Source organism: Rhinatrema bivittatum, chromosome 6, assembly GCF_901001135.1.
Source record: "Rhinatrema bivittatum chromosome 6, aRhiBiv1.1, whole genome shotgun sequence".
Lineage (NCBI taxonomy): Eukaryota > Metazoa > Chordata > Amphibia > Gymnophiona > Rhinatrematidae > Rhinatrema > Rhinatrema bivittatum.
Window position 1 is genome coordinate 286,106,853 of NC_042620.1, and position 21,747 is coordinate 286,128,599.

General features: G+C 42.1%; 1 protein-coding gene across 1 annotated transcript in view; it reads left to right on the forward strand.

Annotated features, from left to right (window-relative positions):
* The window catches only part of LOC115094352 (zinc finger protein 530-like), a 92,787-nt gene extending 71,639 nt beyond the window's left edge, over positions 1-21,148 (forward strand). Inside the window, exon 9 of the mRNA XM_029607319.1 lies at positions 18,335-21,148. Coding sequence (XP_029463179.1) covers positions 18,335-19,008 — 674 coding nt within the window. The 3' untranslated portion in view covers positions 19,009-21,148. The remainder of the gene's footprint in view (positions 1-18,334) is intronic.
* Positions 21,149-21,747: the final 599 nt, after the last annotated feature.

A 21,747-nucleotide genomic window follows, 5' to 3' on the forward strand; every position in this document is an offset into this window, starting at 1 on the left:
TTTGGAGAGAGGTATCATTGAAAGATACTAACAAATCAGGGAAGCTAGAGCATTCTGGCAAAGAGGCAAGAGTAGTCCAGGTGCATTTAAGCAAAGAGCAGATTGAGTGAAAAGATTCCAGATTATCCCTGTCAGCTGCAAGGAAGGTTATTTATACAAAACCCTTTGAAATGTTTGTCTGCAAATATCAGAAATCTAAAAATGAGTTAGAATGTATAGCACTGAATGAAGAGGTAGATATGATTGTCATCTCAGAAACCTGGTAGGAGAAGGATAATCAATTTAACAGTGTGATCCCAGGGTACAGATTGGTTGGGGATGGGTAGCGCAATATGAAAGGGATGATATAGAATCAAACAGGATAAAGATCCTGCAAGAGACTAAATTATGGATAGAAATTCCATGTATGATGGAAAAGAGTATAGCAGTAGGGGTATAATAATCGCCTGACCAGAATGAACCGACAGACGAAATGCTAACAAATTAGAGAAGCTTAACAAATTTGGCAGCACATTACTAATTAGAGATTTCAGTTGCTCCAATATTGACTTGGTAAATATCACATCAGAACATGCTAGGGAGGCAAAATTTCTAGATGAAATGAATAACTGCTTCATGGAGCAGCTGGTTCAGGAACCAACAGGAGGGGGAGCTATTTTAGACTTAATTCTTAATGAAATGCAGGATTGGTGTGAGAGAAAGATAGTGGAGCCATTTGGAAACAGTGATCATAATGCAGTTGAATTTGATTTTAATAACTGGAAAAAGTATATTAAGGAAAACTATGGCTCGAGCATTTGTTTAAAAGGGAGACTTTGATAAATGAGGAAAATAGTTAGAAAAAAAGGTTAGTTTAAATCAAGCGTGTACCATCTTGGAAGTTTACACCAGGTCTCTTCCACACATTCAAAGGTGGAAGGAAGAGTAGATGACTGCTGGTATGGTTAAAAGTTGAGGTGAAAAAGGCTATTATAGCCAAAGGAACGTCTTTCAAAAAAAATGGAAAAAGGATCCAAATGAAAATAGGAAAAGACATAAGCATTGGCAAGTTACTTAAAAAATATTGATATGGCAGGCAAAAAAGAGAATTTGAAAAGAAGCTTACAGTGAAGGCAAAAACTCATAATAAAGGTTTTTTTAAATACATCCAAAGCAGGAAACCAGTGAGCAAGTCAGTTGAAAGTGTTAGATGATCAAGGGGTAAAAGGGGACCTTAGGGCAAGCAAGGCCATAGTGGAAAGACTAAATTAATTCTTTACTTCAGTGTTTATGAAGGAGAATGTGAGGGAGATACTAGTTCTGGAAACAGATTTGACAAACTAAAGAGTAGCAAATCCCCTGAACCAGATGGTATAAACCTCAGTTTTGAAAAACCCCAAAATGAAATTACAGACCTATTACTAATAATTTAGCATTACATTGGCCACCCTCTAAGCTTCAGGTATAATAAAATATTTTTAATGATAGTTTACAAGCTCTATGAGCTTGATGTTAGTGTTGGGAAAAATTGTAGAAAGTATTCTAAAGAACAAAATTACAGAACATATTGATAGACATGGTTTAATGAGACACAGCCAACATGGATTTACCCTCAACACTTTGCTACATTTTTTTTGAACTGTTAATAAAGATGTGAATAATGGTGATTTGGTGGTGATTTGGGATTTTCAGAAAGTATGTGACAAAGTTCCTGATAAGAGGCTCTTAAAGTTAAAAAGTCATGGGATAGGAAGCAATGCCTATTATGGATTGTGAACTGGTTAAAAGACAGGAAACAGCACTAAATAGTTTTCTCAATGAATGAAAGTAAATAGTGGAGTGCTTCAGGCCTCTATATTTTTTAAACTGTATTTGTAGAAAAATTTTATAAACATAAATAATGTACTGCATATACAAAAGTTGGATAAAAGTGTAGAGCATACAATCAAACTGTAATTGACTCAGATAATGTGTGTTCATTACCGTCATAGTAACCGTCTAACAAGACATCTGTAGCCATTTCCTGCCAGGTTCAATATGGATTCCAAATCTGTTTATAAGTATTTATTCTATTCTCGAGCATATAGGTTAACCTCTCTAATACAGCCATCTCTGCAAGTTTGGACCCCCAACAGCTTCTAGAGGGAATACTTTTCTATTGGTGCGCAATGGTTAAACGGGCTGCATGCAACAAATGCCCCACCAACTTCCTATGCCCTCTCATTTCCCATTTGTTACCCCATTTTCCCAGCAAATATAAAGAGGCATCAACAGTCAATGGTTGCTTGCAAATTGCAGAAATACAATCAATCTGACTCCAAAAGTTTTGTAGTTCAGTGCAATCCTACCACAAGTTATGCGGCATATAGCACCAAATGCCTAATTTTATAAATCCTTACCAAATTATTTCAACATTTTTTTAACTGTAGGCAACCTTCAGGACATATTGCTATGATACACTTAATCCCCCTAATAAGTGCCTTATTGTTACCGAATACTATTGGCACCACCTATGTAATGTACGACCCATATTTTTTTACTGGTACCCTATTGTAAACCGTTGTGATGGTGAATAACTTAATGACGGTATATAAAAACTCTTAAATAAATAAATATGAAGGTATGAACCCTCCCTCCCACACCTCCTCCAATATAGTGGACTATTATTGCTAAAGTGAGCATAAAATACAGGTGTGCGATATGATGTAATAATTTGTATAGTACCTCATAACCTTTATTACAAATATAAATATTCCTAGCGGTTTTCCAAATAGCTTTCCAATCCCTGGCCTCTAACTGAATATCCAGATCAATATTCCATTGTCTAAGAATCCTGTTTGTTGTGGTAACCTCTTCCAACTCAGACTGGATAGCGACATACAAACCTCAGATGAGATGCCTGGGCCTCTCTTTACAACGATCTTCCACTGCATTGTAATTCAGTGATTGGTTTAAGATATCTTTCCTTAAGTGAAAATAAAGGCCCCTAGTGGAGCTTGGTATCTGATATTCACTTATTAGGTCTGTAAAGAACTTAAGATTATCTACATAAACTAATCACCCCATAAACCTAAATCCTCTCCTTTCCCATTGTTCTATGTTTGGGGAGAATGTGTGCTTAGAAAGGTATGGATTCCAGGACAAAGGGAGACATGTAAGACCACTGCTCATGCAATACCGTAATCCTAGATTTAATAGATCTCCAAACTCTGAGGGTATGAGCTATAATTGGATGTCCTCGCACACATTGTCTACAAGTATTGGATGAGGGAGACATATGTAAAAGAGCACCTAAACTACAACCTCTTGCCTCGCCTACTTCCATAGAAAGCCATACCTCTGGGGGGTCAGTTCCCAACTAGATCCGCAAACAAGCTACTTTGCAAGACCAATAATACCATAAGAAATTGGGTACTTTAAGGCCTACCCCTCTGCCGTAAGGGAACCATAGCATCATATTTAAGCCGTGGAGGCTTGCCATGCCATATAAAGTTGGAAATCTCATCCCGAAGAGCCTGTAAAGCTTGCAGAGGCACATCTCATGGTATGTGCATGAAGAGATATAATAACTATGGTAGCACTGCCCTCTTAACCAAATTCACTTTCCCAAATAGAGATATTGGTAGAGAGGCCCATTTCCTTAAATCTGCCTAATGGCCTGGAATATAGGGCTATAATTAGTTTTATATAACTGTGAATAATCCTTTGGGATCCAGATGCCTAAATATTTAAACCCATCTTTACCTTCCCAAAAATCATCCAGGATCTGCGGATGCCTTCTGTTAGGGCCTACCAGCAAATAATTCTGGTTTAGAGTAGTTAATCACATAACCTGCGGCTTGGTGAAAGCGTTCTAAAAGATCTAACGGCACTGGCAGGGATTTAGACAAATTTGTGAGAAGAGTGTGTTATCCGCATATAAGGTAATTTTGTGATTGTCATTGTAAAATGTAAACCCTTCAATAGTGGTAGATTGTCTGATAGCCTGTGCTAAGGGTTTCATAGCCAAGTCAAATAGCAAAGGAGACATAGGGCATCCTTGCCGCGTCCCCCTCCCTATTGAAAAGGAAGCAGGTAGTACCCCGTTGAAAACAATCCTAGCTGTGGGATTAATGAAAAGTGCTTTGATTCATGCAAAAGCAAGTTTGCTTACCGTAAACTGTGTTTTTCATAGATAGCAGGATGAATTAGCCATGCTATCTGGGAGTGCCCCTTGGCGGCTCGAGGCAGGAACTTCTCCAAGTATGTGTAGAGCTTTGCTCCTGCACGCCTGTATGGTGCCTTCCTTGCTTCAGTTGATCCCAAAGTATAGAAGGAACACAATGCCAGAAAAGCAAGAGCAGAAAAAGTAGAGACTGTCCAGAGAGGAGGGCGGGAATGCATGGCTAATTCATACTGTAAGCAAACTTGCTTTGTTCCCCACAGATAAGCAGGCTGAATTAGCCATGCTGTCTGGGAATCCCCAGTCCCAGGGTTTTGAAACACAATGGTAAGCACAGACCTGGAAGAATGAAAACTGAGTGTTCTGGTTTGCATAGAACCACGCAGATGATCCCCAATATATGGTGGACAGACTCAAGAATTAGTGGCATCACGTATTATTCAGCCCATGACCGCATCTAAGCTGTCTTGTTGTAGGCAGTAGTGAGCTGTGAAGGTATGGAGTGACAACCAGGTAGCCAGTTTGCATATATCTTGAACCAGCACCTGTTGGAGATGAGCAATTGAAGTCGCTACAATTCGCAATTGATGGTTCACTCTTGATGGCAGGCATTCCACTCTAGTTACATAGAAGTGAATAGACTGAGTTAGCCAGCAAGGGTCTGTTTGGATACTAGTAAACCCGGAGCATTCAGGTTGAACGAGAAGAAGAGCTGGGAGTGTCTGTGAGGGGCGTGGGTCCTTTGTATATAGTAGGCTAACACTCTTTTGCAATCCAGTGGGTGTAATAAAGCTTTCCAGCTGGAAGCATGCGGCTTAGGGAAAAAGGTTAGTAGAGTTATAGTCTTATTTATTTATTTATTATTTATTTTTAATTTTTATATACCGACATTCTTGCATCAAAATGCAAATCATACCGGTTTACATTGAACAGAATAAGCAGGAAAAATGATTCCTTAGTCTAATACAGTGAACATTTAAAAACAAAACAATTGTTAACAAGGCAGAATGCTAAACAAAACTTGAAAAAAAGGTTAATTTACAAAGGAAATAAATAAATTTTTAAATTTTTATTCAAATGAAAGGCTGAGACCACCTTGGGGAGGAAGGAAGGGTGAGCCCGCAAGGTTTCTTTATCAAGGTGGACTTGAAAATAAGGAGCATAGTGCACTAACACTTGTAGTTCACCTATCCATCATGCTGAGGTGATTGCTACTAGGAATAGGACTTTCCATGTGAGGTATTTCAATGAGGATGTCTGCATAGGTTCAAACGGAGGGAGCATCAGGGCTTCTAGGACTATATTTAGGTCCTAAGTCATGGCAGGCTGCAGCCTTGGGGGACAGTCGCTACCAAAGGGTGTATGGAGATGGAGGCACCCTGCATCAGCAGGTATGCCGCTGTAGTGCTGAGATGTACACGGATGGAGGAAATTGCAAGACCAGATATGAAGATCAAATGAAGGTAATGGAGTAGTTGCTCTGGCAAAGATTGAAAAGGGTCAAGGGACACTAATGAGCACCTGTGGCGATACCTGTGCCACTTGGCCGCATAATTTTTCCTTGTGGAGGGTCTCCTGGATGAAATGAGAATGTCCTGTATTTCCACCGGAATGGGGAAGGTGGCTCAGTACCCTCCCTTTCAATCTCTACACCGTCAGATGCAGGGAGTCGTACAGGGGATGCATCAGTCCCTTCCTTCTGTGTTAGAAGATGCTTCTTAGCTCAGAGGAGGACTGACAATTGTACGGATAGGTGGTTCAGGTAGGCATACCATAGTTGCTTGGGCCACGCTGGAGCGATTAAGATAAGGTCTGCCTTGTCCGCGATGCACTTCTGAGGGGTATCAGAGGGAAAGCGTAGAATAGGTGCCCTGTCCACGATGGAAAGAATGCTTCCTGGGCTACTCATCGGTCGCTTGGTTAAAAGGAGCAAAACTCTGGTACCTTCGCGTTGTTCTCTGTCACAAAGAGATCCACTCGGGGAGTCCCCGAGCTCAGCTCCCATTTGTGGGGAGGAAAGATCCTTCTGAATGTCGGCCTCTTGAGTTTTTTATGCCTGGTAGGTAGGTGGCCAGCAACTGAATGGTGGGTGCAATCGCACACTCTAATAGGTGAATCGATTCCTTGCAGGGAATCCTGGAACCAGACCCGCCTTCTTTGTTGATGTAGAATATGGCTACTTGGTTATCTGTGTACACCATGACCGACTTGTGTTGAAGGACGTGTGCCAAGGCTCGAATAGCATACCGTACAGCTCGTAACTTCAGGTTGATCTGGAATCTCCACTCGGCGGGTGTCCAAAGTCCTTGTGTCTTGAGGTGGAGGAAACCATTTCTCAACCCTGACTATTTTAGAACAGTCCTGCAACTACTCATTTTCTCCACATTCGACTATTGCAACTCCCTACTAATAGGATTACCCTTTTCAACCCTTAGACCTCTACAAATACTGCAGAACTCAGCTGCCAGAGTCCTAACAGGAACAAAAAGAAATGACCACATAATGCCCATACTAACCTCCCTTCACTGGCTTCCTATTACTGCATGTATTGCCTACAAATCAATGACCATCATTCACAAAATCCTAAACTATGATAATCAAGATCTAAACATGCTTAACATAACTCCTCAAAACCCCTCAAGAAACCTATGCTCCAATAACTCAAGCTACTTAAACATCCCCACCATCAAAGATGCTCACCTGGCAACAACAAGAGAAAGAGCCTTCTCCATCGCATCCCCCAAACTCTGGAACACACTACCTGAAGACCTAAGAACCCAGCACAACATAAAGACATTCAAAAACGACCTAAAAACTTTTCTCTTCTGCAAATTCTTCACTGACCCTCTGTCTTCTTGCCATACCAGCCATCAAATGAACTCTCAACTATAACCTCCAACCAATCGTACTTACCCTCCTCATCCAATCAAAGAATAATTATTGTATTTGACTTGTTTTACTTCTGTTTATGCTCATTCTGCTATAATGTTTCATTACTATTAAAAATGTTCACTTTGTAAACCGTTATGAAGGCTCTACCGAATAACGTTATATAAAACTCATCAAATAAATAAATGTGTCCCACCCCTGAAGCATCTGTAGTGAGAACCAATTGGTGAGTCGGAATCTAGAAAGGGGTACTCGACTGTAGGACCCCCGGATTTAGCCACCAGTCCACATCTGAAATCATCCTTTGGATGAGGGTCACTGGTTGCTACATAGGGTGAGACCTCTGCGATTTTAGACCTCATTGCGCAGAAGCATGAGGATCTGTCAGGCTGTGGGTTGTGCGATACACTTTAATGCAGAGGTTAAGGTTTGAAAGGTGTGAATCCTGTCCACTGGAAGGAAAGCTTTGCAAAGGCATGTGTTGTTGATTGCACCTATAAACTGGAGGATTTGAGTAGACTCGAGGCGAGACTTCTCGTAGTTTATGATGAAGCCCAGATTCGCCAGTTGAATCAGAACTCCGCAGATGGGCATGAATCAGCTCCAGGGTCGAAGCTATGATCAGCCAATCGTCCAGATAAGGAAACAGTTTTATCCCCCGTTTCCGAAGATGGCCCACAACTACTGTGAGACTGGGTGCTGACGAGAGGCTGAAGGATAGAACTTTGTACTGGTACTGATGGGTGCCGACTTGAAAACAGAGGTAGTGCCAAGAAGAGGGGAGCATTGTAATGTGAGCATAGGCATCTTTGAGATCCAAGGAATACATTCAATTTTTGGGTTGCAGGTAGGGTAAGATGGTCTTGAGAGAGGTCATCTTGAACTTTTCTCGCACAAGGAAGCGATTGAGAGCCCTGAGGTCCAAAATCAGCTGTAATCCCCCATTTTTCTTGAAGGAGGAAACATTGGTAATAGAATCCTTGAAGGTGGTGGTGAGAAGGGATTCGCTGAATCACCTGTTGCTGAAGTAAAATGTGGACTTCCTGAAGTAGGACGATGATGACCATGACATTTCCCTCTTCCCTGGATGGGGAAACAAGGTGCAGTATGGGTGGAGTCCTTCGGAAATTCAGGTGGTAGCCATTTTAGGTGATATTGAGAACCCAACGGTCGGATGTGATTTGTTCCCAGGCTGGGGTGAAAAATTGAAGGTGGCCTCCCACTGCATCATGTAGCTGTGGTCGTGGTGGTCTCAGAAACACTGCTGTGATTTCTAGGTAGTCGTTTGCACCGGCTTCGGGGGACATTGGGATTGTCCTTGACTGGGATGGTTGGGATTGTGGCCTCTGCAGTTTGGTGTGGAGGAGGCCTGTATGGTGGAAATGACTTGTAGGAGCATCTGGGATAAAAGGTTTTCCTATAAGAGGAGTAGTAACGCTTCACGGCTGGCTGGTCTACTGCGGACATAAGGAAGATACACTCTGCTCCTTAAGCTGTGAGATTGTTTCACACAATTTGTCTCCGAATAGATTATCCCCTTTGCACAGGAGGTCTGCCAACTTCTCATGCACATCCTCTCTAATGGTGCTCGCTCTCAGCCAAGGCATCTGGGATGCAATGGATGCCACTGATGAATGGCCAGAGACCTCAAATCACTCGTAGATGATTTGGAGAAGGTGTCACAATCCCTCCTTAAGGTAGGTCATTGTGTCTTTGCTGGTTATCCCCAGTAGCTTGCTCCTTACCACCCTTAAGTAACTGAAGGCATTCATAGAGATATTGAGTTATGAAGAATTGATGTTGTTGAATCCTGGCTGGCAGCATGGACCCTTGGAACACCTTTTTGCCGAAGTCATCTACGTAGCGGCTATCCTTGCCTGGAGGGGTATTGGAATAAAGCCTGGTTTTCCTGGTTCTCTTCATGCCTGTTTTGACCACCACCGATCCATGGGGCAGTTGCACTGGGCCATAGTGGACTGATTTTTGCATCTGGAACTTCAATTTGGATTTCCGGGAGGTGGTGGGTGCCGAAAAGGGTGACTCCCACGCCTTCTCCATGATCTTATCCAGAACTGAGTGGGAAGGCAAGGCTGTTGGTTCTGCTGGGACATCAAAGATTTTCAACAATCCATGGACCTCAGCCTTGGAGACCAGTAACTGCATAGTCTCCAGGTGCAAGAGCAAACCCACCTTCTCAATAAATTTGAGTATGATAGATCCTCAAGGGGGGGACGACATTGGTTTGGGCAGTCCTTCTGGGGGGTCAGAGGAAAACCCTGTGGAGGAGCACGGAGCGGGTGAGAGGAGTAATTGAAGTCCCAGTCAAGGTCAGAAGCCTGCAGACTCCACTCTAAATTCGGGTCCTCCCTTCCTGATGGGTTTTTCAGTGGGGAGGAAGGAAGGGAGTGTGCTGAATCCTCTGGTGATGGATTCGAAGGAGAGTTCGGAAGTTGGGCAGATACCATGGAATCAAAAAAGGTCTGCAGAATCCCGTTATCTGAGACATGGTCTGTGTAGCTGCCTCCTTCAGCTGTTTTGGGTGGCAGGTGTAGATGTCCTGCTTCTCTTGGCCAGTGGAGAGTGGATGGATCAATGTGGCTGGTTCAGGTCATGATCCCATTGCAAGGAGCTAGGCAAATTTCTTGGCCTAGAGTTGCTTGGCCTTCTGTGGTCTCTGATCAGGGTAGAGGTGGAAGAGTGGCCTGAAGGTTGTGGAGCCTCACCCTCCAAATCTCCTGAAGCCTCTGTTTCGGAAGGGAGGAAAGGTGGATCCTGTGAGTGAGGGGACTTTCCTCGGCCGCAGTATGGGAGGGGGCGATGCTTGTAATACAATAACCAGTGCAACTTGGTTTTGTGCTTAGCCTTTCCACTGTGCTGCGACTCAGTGACTGGGGAATGGAACAACTCCCCTATGAGGAAAGACTAAAGAGGTTAGGACTTTTCAGCTTGGAGAAGAGACGACTGAGGGGGGATATGATAGAGGTGTTTAAAATCATGAGAGGTCTAGAACGGGTAGATGTGAATCGGTTATTTACTCTTTCGGATAGTAGAAGGACTAGGGGACACTCCATGAAGTTAGCATGGGGCACATTTAAAACTAATCGGAGAAAGTTCTTTTTTACTCAACGCACAATTAAACTCTGGAATTTGTTGCCAGAGAATGTGGTTCGTGCAGTTAGTATAGCTGTGTTTAAAAAAGGATTGGATAAGTTCTTGGAGGAGAAGTCCATTACCTGCTATTAAGTTCACTTAGAGAATAGCCACTGCCATTAGCAATGGTTACATGGAATAGACTTAGTTTTTGGGTACTTGCCAGGTTCTTATGGCCTGGATTGGCCACTGTTGGAAACAGGATGCTGGGCTTGATGGACCCTTGGTCTGACCCAGTATGGCATTTTCTTATGTTCTTATGTTGTATGTTTCTGCTTGGCAGATGATGTGTGTGCTGACGGTTGCTTTGTCACTGTTCCATCAGATTCGGTTGCATCAGCCTACTGTCAACCCACGCATGTATCAGCGCTGGTTGCATTGGCCGCTTGGAGTGCGTCGATAGGGCTCCATTTCAAGTGGCAGACGATGCTATGCCTATGCTTTGTGGTCCTATGTTATGTGAACCTATAATTGTAAGAGAACACAAACCATGTACTCACAAAAATATTTCTTACATGTGATTTTTTAAGTGGTCTATTTAGAACATGTATTCAAGCGACCATCATAAAGCACTGGGTTCAGTATATCTTATCTGATAACCCATCATCGAAGCTGTTCTTTGCTTAAAATTGTGATAATCATCAGTCACTTGAATACTTTTTTGTTTTTTGTTCTTTTGTTCAGCGGAATTGGCACATCCTAACCACACATGAGATCTTCAGAACTCTGCCCATGTTCTCATATGGAAGAGGATTTAATATTAAACAACATCTAGTGAGAGCAGCATTAACAGAGAAACCACAGTCATTTACAATAAATGTGGGACATGCACCGTGTATGAAATGTGATTTCTGCAATTCCACCATAGCCAGATCATCATGGAAGGATCCTAACACGGGCCAAGTCATTACATAGAAATATAGCACTGATTGTAATTCAGATCATGTGGTTTATGTGCTTCTATGTTCATATCAAAAATTATACATAGGACGTACATCCCACAAAATGAAAATCTGCTTAATTGAACATCGCAGTAGAATTACCACGAAGGACCTCAAAGCACCTATGGTACCACACTGTGTATCCAAAGGACAATCCTTTGCAGAATTTAAAGGGATGATATTGGGGGGGGGGGAGACTATAATGCTAAGCTAAATCTACGGGAGAAATACTGGATACACAGATTAGATACTGTGGAGCCTAAAGGTTTAAATGACAAAATTGAGTGGCATACTCTTAGCCCATAAGTTGCATATAACTGGTTAAAAATGTCAATATTTGACCATTTGAGAAATCTGTAGTTTGGACTTATGATTGACATTCTGCGGTTTTGCGGGCTTTCTGTGTATAAAGTGTTGGTGTAGGAATCAATCCGTGTCAGACACTGTGAAACTTTTCCAGAGAAAAGACATCAAACAACGCTCTTGAGTATTATCATGAAAAAAGTTGAGGTGAGAAATTTTTTCTCTGTATGGTCGAGTGCCCAAATAAGTTGGACTTTACACATTTAAAGTAAAAAAAATGGATATCTTGGTACAGGAAACTGTGAATAAGTCGAGGAATAATGCGCTGGGCATCGTCATGAAGACTATGAGAAGCTGAGCTGATTAAATACATGCTATTTGATGAGTATGTGAGGATATAAGAGTTAGCTGTTACCCCTGAAGAAGGAACATTCTCCGAAACGCTGCAGTGTCTGGTGTAGTAATAGAGGAAAGTATTCATCATTGCAACAAGTAGACAGCCACAGCTCACAAACTAAGGTGGTGTTGAAATTTCATCGGGATATGTGGACAGTTATAGCCACCACTAGCAGATAAGTGCAATTTTGTAAAAAGATGTTTTTCATAAGATTAAGCGTTGCGTAATTTTGAAGAACATTATTAGATTGCTTTGTAAGAACAAAAAATAAAGTATTCAAGTGACTGATGATTATCACAATTTAAAGCACAGAACAGCTTCACTGATGGGTTATCAGATAAGATATACTGAACCCAGTACTTTTGATGGTCGCTTGAATACATGTTCTAAAAAGTCCACTTAAAAAATTGCATGTGAGAAATATTTTTGTGAGTATATGCTTTGCGGTGGACACAGCTAAGGACTGCCACCCCACCCCCATTGGGATCGGGTGAGAGCAGTCATTCCTGGCCTTACCTGCGGCTTTCTTCCTACCCATGGAGGAGCACTGACGAGCGGACTAACATTTTCTCTTTTAGTGAAGTTTGGGCCCTTGTGCGGGTTAGGATTGAGTGGACTGCTGGGAAGGAGCATAGGAGCCCGTCTGTTCTTCCTCGAAAAGTTGGGCTATTTTCGCGGCTTCTGCCACTGGGCCTGAGGCGACAACCAATTACAATCCACGCAGGACACCTGGTCGTGCTCTGGTCCCAGGCACAATTAGCAGCAATTATGTCTGTCAGTGATAGACGTAATCTTGCCACATTGGCAAAATTTGAATCCTGGGGTTCTGGGGTCCGTAATAGCACTGAAAAGTGCTGTTTGGGGGGATCACTAAAGTGAAAAGAGGACAAAAAAAGAAGAAAAAAAAAGGTCAGAGGAGAAGAACCTGTGCCTGTTTCTGCGCGGCAAAAACTGAAGCAGGGAAGGCACCCCGCAGGCATGCAGGAGCAAAGCTCTACACCTACTAAGAGAAGTTCCCACCTCGAGCCGCCAGGGGCACTCCCAGACAGCATAGCTAATTCAGCCTGCTTACCTGTGGGAAAATAAAAGCAGCTGGGAAACCCAAGCGTTTCAACACCTTAAATTATGACCAGGACACACGATCAAAAGCTTCATCTGTGTCCATAGATATAATAGCCCTGGCCATCTGTTGAGAAGACGTGAGATGTAAAATATTAAACAAACGCCGTGTATTGTTAGTCGAGAGTCTTCCATTTATGAACCCAGTTTGGGCCAGGTGCACTAATCCCACCATTAGGGCCTGTAAGTGAAACTGCAATATTTTTTGCCAAAACCTTATCGGTGTTAAGGGAAATAGGATTGTAAGAAGCACAGTGGTTCCCAACTCTGTCCTGGGGACCACCCATACAGTCTGCTCAGCTCAATGATTATTTTCTCTGAGTTCTGAAACTAACTCCAGAATTTCTTGTTTATTATTCCTCATATCAGAGCAGAGCTCACCAAACCAGCTTCTAAACTCCTCAAGGGTAGGCAGGCTATTTCTTGCCTCTGATTTATCTGCAGACATGCTCTCCCCACATTGCTCCGGGGAACTGTGGCCATCTTGCCTCCCATCCCCCACTGACTTGTTCAGCTCGGTGCTGGGCTTTGTATAAGAAAACTGTTGGAGGTTGATGTTTTTGTTTTTTTTTCTTTTTCATGGCCATCCTACACGTTTTTCTGCACTGCAGGGGGTGGAAATCGCTCTGGTTCGCTGGCGGCTGGGCATATTTTATCACGGATTTTGCCCAGGAGAGGTTGAAGTGTGCGATCAGACTTCCATTCCGCCCGCTAACATCACCAGAAGTCCTCCCATGGCTCTATATTGGGACTGGTGCTATTTAATATATTTGATCTAAAAAAGAGAACAATGAATGAGATCATATTTGCAGATGAGACAAAACCATTCAGAATTGTTAAATCACAAATTGATTGTGAGAAATTTTAGGAGAACCTTATGAGATCTAGGGTTTGGGCTTCCAAATGCAGATTAAATTTAATGTGGACACGTACAACATGCTGTAGCTAGGGAAAAGTAGTCCACCTGTAGTTACATGATGTTAAGTTCAGTATTAGAAGTCACCACCTAGAAAAAAGATCGATATGGCATGGACACTACAGTGAAATCCTTGGTTCAGTGTTAAGAATTATTAGGAAAGGAATGAAGAATAAAATGGAGACTGCATCTGTATTGCTCCATGGTGTGGCCACATCTAACAAAAAAGATTCAGTGGAAATGGGAAAAAGTTCAAAGATGGGCAACCAAAATGATAAAAGGAATGGAGCAATTCCCCTCTCAAGAAAGGTTAAAAAGATTAAGCAAGGCTTTTCAGCTTCGAGAAGAGAAATGTGTAACTGTGAATCAGATGCTTACTCTTTCATAAAAAATAAAGTGACCATGGGACAAATTGGAGAAAATACTTCACTCAATACATAATTAAGCTCTGGAATTCATTGCCAGAAGAAGTGGTAAGGCAGTTAATATAGCTGGGTTTAAAAAAGATTTGGTCACATTCTTGGAAGAAAAGTCAATAAACCTTTATTAATCAGGTAGACTTGAGGAAAGTCATTGCTTAGGCTTGGGTATAAGCAATATGGAATTTGTCTACTATTTGTGATCAGGCCAGGTACTTATAAACTGGGTTAGAAACAGGATACTCAGTTTGATAGACCCTTCATGTCACCCAGTATGACAGTTCTTATGTTATGAAATTCAAGCTTCCAATTCTGTGGTAATCCTGATAACTTCAGTGTGTTAGATTTCCTACTTTTTTTGTTACTAGAAAAAAAAATTCAGTTAATTCAATTAAAATTGAATGACTTATCTCCTTTGTTTTTAAAGGTTCATGAGCTAATTTTTTTTAAGTGCCTTAATATTTCATCGTTTACACTAGTATGTAACTCACATGAATCCCATGCAAGCATCCTGTATAGAATCGACTGCCAACTCTGGTCCTCGAAAGCCACAAACAGGCCAGGTTTTCAATACAATAGAGGCAGTGCATGCAAATCTCTCTCATGTATATTCATTGTGGATATCCTGAAACCAGGCCTGTTTGTGGCTGCCCAGGACTGGAAGTGGCCACTCTTGCTTTATAGCTTTGTGTGAGGAAAAGGCTTAATGGGAGCTTACAGATGCACAAGGTCTGAGGGCCAGTGCAATGAGTGAAAAGGATGATTGACATATGGAGGTGCAGGGAATACAGAGACATGAATAAGGGGCAGATGGTGATGAAAGAGAGAGTGGTAAAGAGGAAGGCTGAAGTAGAGATGAGCAGTGGTGAAGAGAAGGTTACAGGACAAATTGATAGAGTTTGAGAATTAGTTGGCAGTTTCATTATGTGAAAATGTTTATTTTATAACGGTGAAGACAGGACATAATCAAAATAATTTAGAAGAAAGTGCTTCAGTTTCATAAATGGTGGGGCAGTGACAGAGGTAGGGGAAGGAGCCAAAAGATAGTCTGTCCTGGAACTGTGTATGTGCGTGCACTGTGGCGCTTCAGCGTTCAGGAAAAGTAAAGGTGGATTTATTAGAGAGGAGGAGTGGTCTGCATATTACTACCAGCAGTTCATAAGCGTAAAGCTTGAGCAGTCATTAGGACAGGGGTGGCCAACTGTTTGCACACCAGGAGCCAAGATACCAGGAGCCAAGAACCTCACCTTTTACCCCTTCCCCCCAACTCAAAGGGCCAGCTGTCAACTATGCCCCCCCCCCCTTCTCCAGCAGTCATTTTCTCTCTATCTTCCCCCAGCCCCACTAGTCTCTCTCTCAATCCTTTCCTTCCCAGCAGTCTCTCCCCCTCCAGCAGTCTCTCACTCTGTCTTCAACAGCTGTCCTCCTCTAGGGTCAACACACTGATGTGTTTTTCTGCTGACCTTCCTCTCCTCCCATTGGCCTGCCTGGCTGCTAATTGCTGCTTTTCCTCCTCTTTCAGCCTAATGGGTCACTGATCACCACCTCCCACTGGCCTGTGCAGTTGCTGCTAACACTGCTTCTCTTGCTCATATTTTTGGCTCTTTAGCTGCTGACCCCCCTCCTCATTGGCTCAGACACTACCACTTCCTTCATTAACACTAGTTATGGCTGCCAGTAGCATTGAATGACCTACTGATTGGCCACTCCTGCACTAATAGGTTTCTAACTGACAGCTTGAGTTTTGCCACTCTGACCCTGTGTAAATCAGGTTACTGCTGCACTGATCCACATCAGAACTTCATGCAAGCATCAGCCTGCCTGTAAGAAGCAGCTGGACTTTGGGAAGGAGATTATTAAAATGAGTGTGGTCATAAAAAGTACACACTTATTAGAAATAAATCCGGTATAGTGGGACAAACATTCTCTAGGCAAGCATCAAGAGTAGAATGAATGAGTAGATGGCTTTGTAAAACATCTTTCATAGCCATCACCATCTCCGTAGGAAGAGAAGAGTTCAAAACTTCACACTCCACAGGTACCATCTTTCCTCCAGACCTGATTTTTTTTTTTTTTTTGGAGAGGGATTTCAGTTTCTTTGTTTTAATAGACTGATTAGCACATTGAAGGGTTAGACATTTTAACTAACCTGGCAAACGAAAAAAAAAAAAATGAAAACAAGGTCAGCAGCAACACTCCACCTACCACTGACCTCAGCCTCAAATTCTTCCTATACGCCGATGACGTCCAAATCCTCATCCCTATCAAAGAATCCGTTCTCAAAACCCTTAAATTTTGGGAAAGCTGTCTCGCCTCCATAAATACCTCCTCACCAACCTCCATTTGGCCCTCATCACTTCCAAAACCAAACTCCTCCTCATCTCGAACCAGCAGAATCTCTCACCCAATTCCCATGACCCAGATCTCTCCGCTGATTCCTTCCCATCTCATGTGTGAAATCTGGGGCTCTCCATAGACAACCAATTCAACTTTAAAAAGCACATAACCTTCTCTTAGGGTAGTGTTATTTTCAAGCTCCACATTCTAAAAAAGCTTAAACCCATGCTACATGTACAAGATTTCCGTAGTCCTACAAGCGACACTACTCACAAAATTGGATTACTGCAATTCCCTACTCCTAGGCCTCCCCTACACTACCATCAAGCCCCTCCAAATATTGCAGAATGCCATGGCGAGAGTCCTGACAAATACTTGTAAAGCCGACCACATTACCCCCATTCTTAAGGAACTGCACTGGCTCCCTATCCCTGCCCGTATTATACACAAAACCCTCACCATCATTCATAAATCCCTCTACAACCATAATCTTGCCTGGCTTGACAATGCACCCTGTTTCCGCTCATCCAACCGGCCATCCAGATCAGTTCATCAAGGAACCCTGGTCACCCCTTCACTCAAAACCGCACACCTCTCTTCCACTAGGGAACTAGCCATCTCCATAGCAGGCCCATCCCTCTGGAATTCTATGCCCCTCGAGCTTAGATTGGAAGTCTGCACAAAAAAAATTCAAGAAAGGTTTGAAAACTTGACTTTTCAATCAAACCTACCGGACCTGAACCCCTCCTAGCCTCTTATAAATTGCCACAATTTTCAATTGTCTACTCTGTACACTGTATGATGCCTACTGTAAATTTGTAAATAATGCTCTTTTGTTAGCTCTTGGATAATTGTTCTCTTGTTATCTCTGTCCTTTTTTTTCCTCTCTTCCCTTTCTCAGAACTCTCATTTTCCCCTGTCCCCTTCCCCCATCCCTGTTTATTTTATTTCTCATCAGTTCTATGTAAATCGTTATGATGTCCATTCAAATAACGGTATAAAAAAGTTAATAAATAAATACCATCATGTGAAGCCCCTCTCCCCTGCCTCACAGAAAAAGGGAGGTGATGGTGCCCCTGTATAGTTCCCTAGTAAGACCTTATTTGGAATACTTTATCCAATTCTGGAGACCGCATCTTCAAAAGAATATAAACAGGATGGAGTCAGGCCAGAGGGTGGCTACTAAAATGATTAATGGGCTTCATTCTAAAGCATATGGGGATAAATTTAAAGATCTAAACATGTATACCCTAGAGGAAAGGAGAGATAGGGAGATATGATAGAGACACATTTAAATATCTCAAAGGTTTCCATGCACAGAAGTCTAGCCTCTTTCAACGGAATAAGGAGAATTGTAGAATAAGGAGTCATGGTATGAGGGTAAAAGGGGGTAGACGCAGGAGTAATCTTAGGAAATATTTCTTTACAGAGATGCTAGCGGATGCACGGAACTGCCTTCCAATGCAGGTGGTGGAGACAAAACAGTATCTGAATTCCCCTGGTATAAATGCAGGGGGATCTCTGAGGGGGTGATTGGAATTTAAAGGGCTAGATAAATTAGATGGATGGGCACACTAGAAGGGCCATATGATCTTTTTCTGTGTTTCTAAAAATTAAAGGGATGTAATAAGGACCAAAAAAACAGGCAAGTTGATGTTTTGAAGAGTAGGTAGTTTTTCTGTATCAAGTAACATAATATGACTAAACTCTTTGTTCTGGCAGGGGATGAACTAATGAATGGAAATAGAGAGATGCCTTCAGCTTATTATACTGAAAAACTGAAAATGCAAGAGATGATGCAAGGAAAAACCCAGGAGAATGTCTTGCCACATTCTGACAATCTGAAACCTCTTTCGGCGCATCCGCTGGCTGTGTCCACTGACAATGAGAATGGGACCACATTCTGGAATCAAAGCAACCCCTTCATTCAACACAGAATCTACCCTGGCGAGAGACGATATACCTGCTCTGAGTGTGAGAAAAGCTTCCGGGACAGCTCCCACCTCCTTAAACATGAGAGAAGCCACAGAGTGGTGAGACCATATCTGTGTCTTTCCTGTGAGAAAAGCTTCATCAAAAAGGCACATCTCATTGCACACCAGAAAGTTCACACAGGGGAGAGACCCTACAACTGTCCTCTATGTAAAAAAACATTTAGTCGCAAGGCTCACCTTATTAGGCACCAGATTGTCCACACGGGTGAAAGACCTTTTCTGTGTACTGAATGTGGAAAATGTTTCAGCCGGAAATCACATCTCATAGAACACCAAGTAACACACACGGGAGAAAGACCTTTTACATGTGCTGAGTGTGGAAACTCCTTTAGTGTTAAGTCGCATCTTATCCGGCACCAAAAAATCCATATGAGAGAGAGACACAGGAGAGGAGAGAGGTGATATCAAGTTAATTACACAGGTTCTTTTTACTAACATATCCATGCAGATAAGATTTTTGCTCTACAGGCCACCACTTCTGTGTAGCATAAATAGGCTACGGTGAAGCATTTTGATTGCATTCCAGGAAACTGTGTCCTTGAATGATTAGATCTGAATAATATACATCCTAACCTGATATAGTCCATGAGCAGCAGCAGTACCTGATACTATGCCCAATGGCCACTTTCATTACAGACTCACATAGTGGGTAGGCTGTTGAAACTATGTAAATCGGAAAAGGTTGGAAGACTGCACTTTTCACGGAACTCTACACAATGCATGTCTTTTGTTTTTTACTAAAAAAAAATTGCATTCAAACAGAGCTGGACTGTGCAAGCAAATTATAGTGGGAGATCAGCTGTGGCACATGTTAATACTGTATGACAGGAGGCTTGGTGTGGAACAGTGGGCAGTGTGTTCAGAGTCAGAAGTAGGCATTGCTGGGTCTCATCCCCATGTTTGTGTTAGAGGGCTTTTGGGAGGTGAGTCTCAGATATAGCAATGCTGAAAAAGACTTTATCCTGCCTGTTAACATGACTGTGCAGGCAGTCGCTGTGTAACAGTGAGAAACTACATCTGATAGGCCCTACAGTGTAATATAGTGCTTTATAGCACAGAAACCCAGAGAAAAAGGCCAAATGCTAAAAATTACATTTCTGGAATGGAGAAGTTGCTTAGCATCTTTTTGCTTGAGCAAGAGTGTAAGTTTTTTGGGGGAGGGATCTTTTAACCATTCATTTTATCTTATGCAGTGCTGTATATGCCAGCAGCACAATGTAAATAAATATTGATACTAAGTATTATTCTCTGGTGATGCCATTAGGCTTAGATAAATTGTGCAAAAATAATTTTAATCAAGGGGAAGTTAGGACATTTACCCACAATCCTTGTAAGTTACCCATTATGAACTCCATAAATACAATACCAAATTGTGCAGTTAGTGCTTTTGTATGCCACTCCCAATTCATTTAGTATTAGCATAGACTAAGGGGCCACAATGTGATTCAACATCAATAAAATAAGATGATGAAAATAGAAAGGGAGATAAGGATTGTGGGAGCTCCATGCATGGGTATTGTGGCAGAGGAGAGGCCTGGAAAAGAGACAGGAAGGAAAGAAAGATTAGAAGAACTGTAAAGAAGAAAAGAACAAGGGGGAAACCAGGAAGTTGCAAAGTGGCAGAAAATAAAAAGAAGAAGAAAGAAGGTAGGTTCAGACTGTGGTGGATTGTAATGCAGGAAATGTTGGTGAATATATATTTATAATTGTAAAATAAACATCATACAAAAAGCTAATGGAAAGATTATCAGCAAAGACGGATTAAAAATGGACTTTTCTTATGATTTCAGTAACCAGATCTGGAAACCTCATTGTTTTGTCACTGTTTAGCATATGAAAGATTGGAGGAGAGAATGAGCTCATATGCAATGGCAAGATTTCCTGTTGTCACCAACCTCTCCACAAGCTCAAGCTCTGGGAAAGTAATGTAGCTAACTCCACTATACGTTACTTGAAAGCAGAGAAAATGCTGCTTTTTTTTTTTTTTTAAGACATGGGACATGCAACTTTGTAGCTCTGAGTTTTGCTATCCATTATCCCTTGAACTGGAGCTACTTTGTGTATGATTCACTACACTATAGGACAATACTTTCATTCAAAGTGGGGCTGGCGGTAGCACTTTGTAAGAAAAACTTGTCTTATGTTCATTTTGCCCAGCTTCAGTAAATAATTCTTGTAGCTTGTTGCATTATTGTTCAGTCATTGCTTCCAGAGGGGAGGGCAAGAATGGGCCCTAGCAGTTTTCAAGGCAAACGGGGGCTTCCCTACTTGTCCTTGTACAAGCACTATCTGAATTCCAGTGGTTGGTTTGGAATGTAAGGCAGTATAACATCTCATTACATACTAGTCACCATGAGGTGCAGTATAATGCAAAGCTCCTGAATCCTCCTTTGCTGCATTGTGAATACTATGACAAAGACAGTAGGGAGAGTCAAGAGAAGTGTTAGAGTGCACAGGGAAAGGTATAACTAGCATTAAAAAAAAAAAAAAATGGTAATTCCTCTGCTAGACATTGAATAGAATACCCTAGATGAGATCTTACCAGTTCTGGAGGTTGTACCTCCAAAAGGATACAAACAGAATAGAGGCAGTCCAGAGAAGGGCTACCAAAATGATGCAGTCTTCATCAAGTTTGAAATGCAACTTAAGGTCCTAAATATGCTAGTGGAGAAGGGGAGGTGCGGGGAGGGGGAAAGGGAGAGATGATTGAGATATGTAGATAACTCGAAGGTATGAATAATACAGAAGAAACAAGTATTTTTCAGTGGAAAGGCAGCAGTAGGACAAGAGGTCATGATATGAGCTCAAAGGTAGTAGATCAAGAGTAACATGAGAAAATAATTTTTCACTGAACAGGTGGTGAATGCATGGAACCAGCTTCCCAGTGGAGGCAAAAACAGTAAAGGGAATGCAAATGATCAGGAAAGCTAATCTCAACTGGGGAGACTGGATGGGGCAAGTGATCTTTATGTTACTACATAGATAACAGGGGGGTCTATGGTATATTACGATAGGAGGTAACTTGGCAGACAAGATGGGCCTTATCTGTTGTCAAATTCTGTTTCTGTGCTTCAGCTGTGTATGTGCTATGCTTGTACAGTAGATGCTGACTTTGGCATAAAAAAGAAATAAGGGCCTTTT